Below are 10,507 nucleotides of genomic sequence, written 5' to 3'. Positions count from 1 at the left end.
CAGGGGGGTCAGCTCCCCCGGCCGCGCGCGCTCCTTTCCCGCCCGGTGCAGGCTTCCCTGCCTCCAGGCCCCTGGCCCCTTACGCCCTGGCCGGGCGCACCTCAGCTCCTCTAGCAGCGCCAGGCTACACCTGAGCCCTTTCAGCGCGCTTAAAGTCCCGTTTAAAGTCGAATTGCCTGGCCAAATTTCCTAGGATATGGTGGTTTTGTTCTTGTGGCCGTTCGCCTTTTGTGGGCTTCCAGTCGGGGCGTATGGTTGCCCACTGTGAGAACAAGTATGCTGGACTAGATTATTCGCACCCCACTTTTCCTGCAAGCTCAAGGTGGGGTCCATCGTTTCCTACTCTCCACCCCCCACTCTGCGTGTTTTTCTCCTCAGAACAACCCTTTGAGGTAGTTTAGGCTGGGCTTCATGGCTGAGTGTGGATTTGAACTCTGGTCTCCCAGTTCTTTGTCGGACACACTAACCGCTACACCATGCTGGCTCTCAGATGGGCCTTCTGTTTGAACCAGAAGGGCAATTCTAATGTTCATATATGGAGAACATATATGCCTCCTATGCGCCTCCCCGCCCCCCCCCCTTTAAGGTGTTGGACACCTTAAATACAACATTGTGGAGGAAATCATTAAGGGCTGCTTCACACCTGTGGTACCCCAAAACCCACTTATGTTTCCTTGTAATACTAAATCTTGGAGCCCTGACTACCATATATGAGACTGAATTGCTAGGTCAGCTTTTAACTCAATTTCTTTACATTCTGGCCTCTGCAGAAATGCATCTGTTTAAAGCTAAGGCAAGCAGCAATCAATGTGATGCACTCCAGATGTTGCTGGATTCCCGGCTCCCATCATCAGCCCCAGCCAACACAGCCAATGGGCTAGAGGCGCTGGCAGCAACATCTGAAGGGCACCACATTGGCTGTCCCAGGTCTAAAGGATGCCCTGGGACTGCAGAGCAGAAGGAAGGCACACACCCTCCTTGCCTCTGCTATGAAGTCTGTGAGACATACATCCACTAACAGTCTGCACCCTCTTCTTCCCAGGAAGAAGAACATCATGGCAGGTGTGCTGTCAAGCAAAGTCTTTGTTGCAAAGGTCTGGGGCCCCATTCAGCGCCATCATGAGCAGGAGGACCTCCAAAGTGCAGCAGAGATGGCTGCCCACATTTTGAAGTAAGTGAAGTTGTAATATACATTGCCATTTCAAGTGTGGAGGGGGGGGGCCTAAGGCCATCATGCTGCCATTTAGGTTTAAAAATCATAGTTGGGGAAAATAAATGAAACAATTGGCCACATTCTGTGTGCACGGGTTTTGATATTTTTTTGGTCTTCTTAAGTATAGTTTATACTTTAGCAGAGCAGCTTGTAAAATTCTGAAGGCTGGAACAAAAAAATGCTGAGGACTGGGTTGTGAATTGAACTGGAATGGAATTAGGTGCCTTTTGCAGAGGGGTGAACCGGAACTGGAACAAATTCCCTTTTTTAAAACAAACTTCTTTGGTAAAACTAACCATCATACACAAAGCAGGCCAAAATCACAGCTGGATTTATTACAAAGATTTTACAAAACAAGGAAATGAGGTTTTACTAACACACAGCCAGAATCAAAGGGTGGAAAGTGCTATTGAGTGGAGACTCATTAATTTCCCAGCAGGAGTTCATGTTGCCTTGAAAGCACATTGTGCAGCTGAACACGAGTCTTCATATAACATTGTCTCATGTGACCATTTATTGTTGAGCAGGTAAAGATGGATTAGTGTCATCATTGTGAATGGTTTTGAAACAATCCACCCTTCAGAATAAACCTAACCTATAATTTTGCACTGCTATAAATCATGGTAATTGTGAAAAAGAGTCAATTTGCTTCTAGGTTGAGTCACCTGTTTAACAAGGAAGAAGTATATATATTTTCCCTTTCCACTTATCAGATGCTGGATGTACAGACAGGCTGTGACCTACAGTCCTCTAGTGACTAAATTTCCCAGACTTTGCTGGTTTTTGACTCACTTGTAGAAATAATAGCAAAAGCACATTCCTGGGGTATGGGGAGTGGAAGGATGGGCTTCATTTTATACTTCAGGGACCCTATACAACATTCAGGGGAAAGGATTAGCAGTTATTATAGGGCCACTGTTGCAGCCCCATATTAATTAGGGATGAGTCAACTGAATCACATTCCATCATTATAAAGAGAAACTGAGAGGAGGTGATTCTGCAGCTTTTAGTCAGAAAATAGTTCAACAGACTGATCTGAAACTTGGCTGTGTAAGAGATGTCGATTTGAGGATGGTCCATGCCAGCTCTAGGGTATAAATAATAAAGGCCTTCTTTTAAATGAATTAAATGTTTGACAAGCTGAAAGATGGCGTGCATTTTTCTTCCATGGGTTTTACTAGGATGATTTTTAGGAAAATATTTCTCCATTTGTTCAGCATCTTTTGGGAAATGATTTGCCGTGTTGGGTCAAACACAACAAGCATGTGCCTTTACTCATGAATTGTATAACATGCTTGCAGTTTGGGTTTGTTTTTCTTTTTAAAGGCATTTCTGTGGCCAGTGTTAGTCAGTGGCATTTCAGAAGGGTGTTCATCACACATGTTCAATATGAACCTGTTCTGAGAGAAGGTTAAGTGGAAGGAGAGTTGAAAGGGAAGTTTAGTGGTGTGAGAGTGAGTGACAGAGAGGGTGTGTTGGCAAACAGCTGTGTGTGAGGAACATGAAAGGACAGTGGGAGGGAGAGATGAGATGTTTGCTGAAGCTCCAGCATGCTGGGAAATTACAACTGCTAAGGGTCATACATGTAACATACATGTTCTTTAGGCAATATTGATATGATGGCCTACCCTTCGGTTAGTTCTAGCTTCACTGCTGCATTGGAGTTGGATGGCTGTCAGTGCCAGTGTGGTGGACCTAAGTCCCAGATTGTCCGTACACTGCAAAAGGCACACGAAGTCTATGCAACTGAAGATATCATGCAACTGAATATAGAACACTGTGTTATAAGTACTTAATTCAACTGGTGACCAATGCTATCCAGCTGGTAAAGCCAATTAACATATGTAGCATGATCAAAATCCACCTTTCCTTAACAAACAACACCTGCAATAGTTTCTTCTGCTACATGATGTGCCCAGTTCTCATTGGCCTATGATGACACAACTTGTCAAATTCATAGTCCATGGCTCATTATAGTTTTGGTATCCTACAATGGCTTAACTTTTTTTTTTTTTACTATGTTTAAAAGTAGGAGTATTCTGTGAACATGCCAAGATAGAACACAATACTGCAAACCTTTATTATCTTTTAATTTGACCCTTTTCCTCCCCTCAAGTGCAAGAAAGAAATGCATATCCACCCAAACACTGATCAAGTCCACAGTTGCTTGCAAATCACAATAAAATATCCCCCCAAGGCCCTGTTTGGTGTGCCTTCATCAGGGCTGTGAGGCAATTAAGCGCAAGAGATAGGAGCTTCTCAGCTCTGAAACTCCAACATTCTGGTGGATATCCGGTTCTTTTCACAATAGTTCCTTAAAGTCACCAGAATACCTGTTCGACCCCTTGGGCATGTGAAAATAAAACTTTCATCTGCGTAAGCAGATTTCATCACACCAGCTGCCATTGAGAAAGACCTTCCACTACATATACTGTAGTTAACAGTGCAGCCCTGCACATGTCTACTGAATTCGATGGGGCTTACTTCAAGGTAAGTGAGTACAGGGTAGGATTGCAGTCCAAGGGAGCCAATATACAACCATAGTTAATATCTCTGCTTGTGTGATATTCTCTGCACATCACACTAAGCTAAACTAGTGCATGAGCTCACAGATTTAAATTCAAAATGAAAAAAATCTTTTTAAAAAATTTTAAGAACCAAGGCATACGTAGCATGGAAACATAGTAAGAACAATATTAAGCATGGTAAGATCTTGCTCATCTAAAAGAGAGCAGGGATTGAGTCTGGCAGATCATAGGAGGACATCTTCTACCCTCCTCACCTAGGGGTAAAGTCCTTCAGGTTCTACAACAATTAACTTTATACACATGATTAATGATTTCAGGCACCATTTATTCTAACATAAATCTTAGTTAATCAATTTCTAGCATTATTGGCTTGGATCCTAAGATAAGAAAGTTCACAGAAATAACATTTTAAGCAGAGGTTGAATGGCCATCTGTCATTGATGCTTTAGTTGTGATTCCTGCATTGCAGGGGGTTGGACTAGATGGCACTCAGGGTCCCTTCCAACTCTACAGTTCTATGATTTCCCATCCTCTCCTCCCACTGCAATCACCTTCATACTCCCTCTGCACCTCCCAAATCTCTGGAGGGTGAAGGGCTAAAAAATATGGGATGGGGATCAGGGGGCTGCTGGAAGAGGGGGAGAATTGTCAATCAATCCAGTTTGGGGTGATTCTGCCCCCCCCCCCGGCAGCATCCTCCCATACCTCATCTCACAGAGTATGTAGGAAGTGGAAGAGATGATAAACTTTGCTTGCATTAAGTTAATTTAAGACCCAAGATCACATGCACACCATGCATTTAAAGCACATTTATGCCACTTTAGCAGCCATGGCTTTCCCCAGCAAATTATGGGAACTGCAGTTTATCGCTTACAGAGCTACAGTTGCCAGCACCCTTTAAAAAACTGCAGTTCTCATGGTACTGTGAGACGGGGATCAGCCATAACTGTTGAAGTGGTATAAGAGTGCTTTCAATGCATGGTGCAGATGTGCTCAGGTCAGTGCACTGCTGCAAAGACTGCAAGAACTTAATGTTTCACCCATGTTATTAGAAAGTGCCAGCCATTGCCTGTCCCTCTTGATTTCATATTAAAATTTCTCAGAAGGTTCAACCAAGTGACAGTTACCCAGTAATGCTAGAAGAAGCCGTGTGCTGGCAGCAACTTGCTTTGACACACTTGGCTCAGTGTGTTCTATGGGAATAACCTTACTTAACCAGAACCCTTTTTACAAAGGTTTCTAATTTCACTTGGCCTAACTTCTCAGCTGCTCTGCCTGTCACTGTCCTTTATAAGAGATGCTGGGAGTTACTCGTCTACCATTTCCTGATTTGGAACTCCTAAATTGAGAGGGGAGGTAGTCCTGGGTATTCAGTGGTGAGGGAAAGATTCTCTACCCAGCCACAGCAAAACTGGCATTCTTATGCCACTCCTTCTCCCATGGATATCCTCTGGCTCAACCAGGGTATAGGGCCAGGCTCAACCAGGGTATAGGGCAAGGAGAGGTTCAAGGCTAGATGTGAAGCTTTGCTCTGGGGAACATGGAAGTTGATCCAGCAAGGAATAAACAGAAACCGAGTGCTTTTGTAGCAGTAGCACCAGGTGCAACTTTATGAGAAAGGACGGTATAGAAATCTAATGAATTAAATAAATAGTACCACTTACGGTTACGTTACAAGATGCTTCTTTGCCTAAAGGGGCCTAGGCCTTATATACAGCTGTGAAGTGGGGGAGGCTCAGGCCTTCTGCAGGAGAGCCCTCCAAATGCGAGGATGGCATTGCCACACCCTCAGGTTGGGGGTGCTACTCTGTAGGTTCATTGGGTATGCGGTGCCCTGCATACCTGTCAGGGTTGGAGTCCTCACCTTCATCACTCAATTAAGAGGAATCTTGCTCCTGTTCCCTGACAACAGAATGGTACAGGTTAGCTTTTTCCTATTACAGCCCTTGCACCACCTCTCAGTTAGGGCCCTGCTCCTGTTTGTCATGTTCTTCCAGGGGTTTGACTCCTGCAGTGGGTGATCTTCTTCCTCCCCAACCTGCATCAGTGTCTCAGGACAGTCCACTCTGCTGTATCGAGAAATTTGTCATCTTGCCTGGTATCTCGAAAGTGGATAGGTGGGCATCAAGTTGCTGTGCTTTCTCTTCCAGCAAGGCAACCAGCTTGCACTTGCTGCATGTGTAGTTTTTCATATTCTGAGACAGGAATACGAACATGGCACAGGTGTTGCAGGTCACGGCGGCAGCTCCCTCACCGTCCATGTCTCTTGGTCCTACATACACTATGAGGCAGCGCTCCAGGCCTGTCCCACAAAACACCCTTGCAAACACTCCTGTTTACAAGTCCTTGGTCACAAGCTCCCACAGGCTGCGATAAATAGTTGGGTTGCAACATCAGCCTGCTCCCAACCCTCTCCAAATTGGCAGAGATCGTTGGTTGTTTATGAACATCGCTGCCATTCTTCCAGCAAATAGGAACACAGGAGATGTGTGAACAGGGATGTAGCGGAGCTTTTTCAGAGCTGGAGCAAGACCAAAATTATCAGAGTGGCAAGGTGACTGAATGAATCTCCTATGGCAAGTAAATGTGGTGACAATGAGACTTTTAAGCTTGTGGCAAATTATCATCAAGGGAATCTAAGAGTGAGGAAAATAATCCAGCATGCTACTTTCTTTTTCTTTGGCGAGGTCCCTACTTTTCACTAACAGTTTAAACGTCAACACGTCTGTCTGAGATTGTTTGTGTTTCTAATTAAAAGCTAAAGTTTGCATTTTTAGGTAGCCAGAGGTCTTGTGTAAAAGCTCATTGTGTTTCACAAACTGATCCATTGCAGTCAGAAGTCAATGGAGTTTGCTGCCCCAGGAAACTATACGCAGGATTGCAATCATGCTGGTACTAATAAATTGTGTGTTATGCCATGTATTACTGCCACAGAGAGAAAGAGAACAGACAGACAGACCTGCCTGGATTTGTGGCATGGCTACATTGGGTCGTGACTACAGGGGCTGACATGGTGAGCTCCTGTTCTCCAAAAAATTTCCACTGTCCGACTGAAGGGAAGCTGAATGGAGGCAAGCAGTGGGGCTACCAGTTACTTCCCTTCATCTGGGAACCAAAGTGGGAATTGGCTTCAGACATATCCTTGGCGCTAACTCTTCCCCCACAGTTACAGGGTTTCTCTTCCCAATCCTCCTTTTTGTGAAAAGGGCAATAATAGACTCTGCACCCACCCAGAATGCTGTGTATGTGAATGGGGAAGGCACATGCATAAAATGCACATCTCTGCCCTGCCCGTCACGTCTAGATTGGCCTTGAGCAACTGAAAATGTAACATTAGCAGAGCACACAGCACAGCAAGTGTTTGGAGGCAGTTTTCCTAACAGGCTCTTCTTCCTTGGCTGCTGCAGTCAAAAGCTCCCCCTCCTGTTGCAATCTGTCAAGAACAAACTTGTCTGTGACAGCTGTTAGCTAAAATTGCTAACATATCCCACTCTTGGAGAAAACAAACACAAGGGTAAAAGCTGGCTTTCTCTGCTTCTGTGCTTTCTGAATTCACGTACAATAGTCATTTTTTGGTTAGCATTTTTAAAGAGAATAAAATCAAATATAAAGCCATTCATTCAGCCCGAATAGATTAACAGAACATTTGAGATGCGTTACTCAGAATAGCATCTGCCCAAAGCCAAGCCTCCATTGGAGAGGAGCCAAAACGTACTGTGAGAGGGTTTCACTTGATTCTCATGTTACTAAAAGAAACTGTTCAGTTTCTTTCTCTGGTCCTCCATGTGCAGAAGTCCCGTATACTTAATACAGCGGCAATTGTCCCTTGACATGTAAGCAGGCTTCTTGGTTCCTTATCTTATCTATGAGATAACAAAGCAGTATTTCTTTATAAAGAAGAAAGCAGCCACTGTATGAATGGAGTATTCAGTCTTTGGCTAGAGCATAGGTGAATGAGGTACTGTAAGTGGCACACTGAATGAAAATCTCTAGGCTTAAAATAGGATCAGAGAAGAGACAGATACTTCACTCTAAAAGGAAGAGCACAGAAATAATTTTCAAATGGTCTTGAGTGCTGGAGCAAACAATCTATCAGGAGTACCATTTCAGATTTTGAGGGAAGGGTAAGGATGGAAATTCACAGCAGAACTGAAAGGCCTGTTCCTTCCTGTATACAAGATGATGGAGTGTGTGTCATTTTAAAAGCATTTCATAATTATAAGAGACACAGAACCATTGTCAGAAACACTAGGAGGTATGCATGACTGTTCTTCAGTATATTAATGGCAGTCCTTCCATTTGGGGGGGGGGGTTACTTTGATTTGCAAAAACCTGAAACCACACACACACACACACACACACACACACACACACCATAATCTGCTATTTGACTCTCTATGGCCAGATCAGATGGAAGGAAGAAGAAAAATGAAATGCAGGCAAAACTAAGGTTGTTTTATTTTTCTTTTAACTTATCCACCATGTATTGAGGAGGAACATTCAAAATGACGTGCAATATAGAAGAGTAATTTTCAGTTAGAACAACTACTTTAAATTAATGAGAGCCAGAAGTTATTATAAAAATATTAAAATGAGAGTCAGATATTTCTGCTGTGAAATACTTGTCCAACTCTTTAAATTTACAACGGATTCATTTTTAAAGCAAAATGGTGTGTCTGAATGGTAACCTATTTGAATGGTGCAGATGGTTGTGTTCTTCAATCACTCGTACAAATCTGTAGATCCCTTGCCACTATCTTTCAGTCCTTAACCAGTATTCATGACAAGCACACCTCAATTTTCATAGGAAGCTCCGTACTATAGATATCTGATATGGGAACTATTTTTAGCTGCAGGTCTGCTCTATTTATTTGACTGCACTGGCGTGAATAAGCAGTAAGCAAAGAAGCTGTTTCAGAATACGCATTACGCATACCACCATGTTTTTCACTAAAAGGACCAATGAGCTTAAATCCTTCTTTTTTTCTTTTGCCTGATTGAAAGATGGAAAACTGCAGAGATAACATGCAAGGAACAATACATAAGAAAAAATGGCAGACGGCAAACTTTTGCATAATGGCAAACTTTTGCATAGTGGAAAGCAGTCCCTGAAGCGCCCTGAGATCTTGTGATGAAGAGTGGTATATAAATATAATAAATAAATAAATAAGCCAGAGAGAAGGCTTCGGAACAGAAATGTGAAGCTATTCTTATTCATTCTACTAATATTTGCAGCTACTACCGGTATATGATGTGAATCTGGAGCTTTGCCTTCAGTCACCAACAGGGGGCCACCTTGTCATGTGCACTCACTTTCCTAAACTATGAAAAGTTCTAGGGGCATTGTCCTTACCTGGATTTGGTTTCACTTGGAAAAGACCAGGGATTTATGGTTTTTCTGTCTTCAGGGCCTGCACCAGGTCTGAAGGTGCCCTACGCAACAAGGGAAATAGCAGTAGCACTTGCAGCTTCTTTGTCCAGCGCTTCTTTGCTCAGGTCCAGGCTAAGCATCACCACATGTCCCTCCCATAGACTGGCACTGCTAAGACAAGATGCACTGGGTGAAACAACCCTGACAGTCGCCATCTTAATTTTCCCAGATGCATTCTGGGGAAATGAAGATGGAAGCAGCTGCAGGTTCACCCAGCTAAAAGCATGCTGCCATCCAGATGTTTGCCTAACCATTCTGGGTGCTGATGTTGAGCATGAGGGTATTACAGTGGTGCCCCGCAAGATGAATGCCTCGCAAGACGGAAAACCCGCTAGACGAAAGGGTTTTCCGTTTTGGAGGTGCTTCGCAAAACGAATTTGCTATGGGCTTGCTTCGCAAGACGAAAATGTCTTGCGATTCCTGGGGGTTTTTTTCCGCTCCTCACCCCCTTTTTCTAAGGCACTAAGCTGCTAATAGCCTTTTAGCAGCTAATCCGCTAATCCCTTAAGCCTTTAATAGCCGCTAATAGCGCTAATCCGCTAATCCGCTAATGGGCTTGCTTCGCAAGACGAAAAAACCGCTAGACGAAGAGACTCACTGAACGGATTCTTTTCGTCTTGCGAGGCACCACTGTATTTGAGTTTATTTACAAATATTCAGGTTGAGCATAGATGGAGGCAGATATCTTTTTTAAAAAAACAACAACATTCCCACAACAAATCCACTGGCCCTCATCAGATCTCCAAAGAGGTGGGCTCCAAAATGGGTTTTCCAGTGCTCAAAGCTCTCTGACTTTCTCCGTCCCAGTCAAATACTGCATTACTTTTGTATAGCAAGGGTGGTGTTCTCACAGACACAGATCTAACTTGACATCATCTTTAGCTGGAATGTGGGGGGGGGGGGGAGACACAGAAAGGCATGTTTTGTTGAAATGGCCCTCACTTTCCAGAGATGCCCCTAGCTATTTCCAAGCCATTGTATGCTATTTACCTGTCATTTTCCCAGGAAAAGATGTGCCTGGCAATCTGGCCTACTGCCTGTTAAAGAAGTTTCAAGCTGTTGTTTGTCCCACAGCTGTTAAAGGCACAGATGCCTTGCCAGAAAACCAAAACAAAACTGGCAAACTTCTGGAAAGGGACACACATGGTGTGGTTTGCATTGGACAATGTTTTCAAATTCTTGTGGTACAGAAAGTATTTTGTACCTAGTATGTGCAAATACAAGGCACAAACAACACTTTGAACATTGCTTTGTTTGGCATGCTAATGAAATAACTAAGGCCAAATTATTATTAACTGCAAAACACATTTTGAAAGAGATTCTTGTTTTGATTCA

The 10,507-nt window shown here is 43.6% G+C and overlaps 1 protein-coding gene across 7 annotated transcripts in view; it reads left to right on the top strand.

The window, feature by feature from the left end:
• The first annotated feature begins 72 nt into the window (after positions 1-72).
• LOC310674516 (uncharacterized protein) overlaps positions 73-10,507 on the top strand; it is a 61,136-nt gene continuing 50,701 nt past the window's right edge. For 4 of the 7 annotated variants that reach the window (XM_083433786.1, XM_083433784.1, XM_083433789.1 and 1 more), the window contains exon 1: positions 5,355-6,295. In XM_083433786.1, coding sequence (XP_083289912.1) covers positions 6,227-6,295 — 69 coding nt within the window. In that variant the 5' untranslated portion in view covers positions 5,355-6,226. Of the gene's footprint in view, positions 393-466; positions 1,172-5,354; positions 6,296-10,507 lie in introns of those variants that run through there. The other 3 variants (XM_083433787.1, XR_014509624.1, XM_083433785.1) reach the window with 3 other exon arrangements.

Source organism: Podarcis tiliguerta (genome assembly GCF_965153285.1).
Source record: "Podarcis tiliguerta genome assembly, chromosome: 3".
Taxonomy (NCBI): domain Eukaryota; kingdom Metazoa; phylum Chordata; class Lepidosauria; order Squamata; family Lacertidae; genus Podarcis; species Podarcis tiliguerta.
This window is presented reverse-complemented; position numbering and strand designations above follow the sequence as displayed.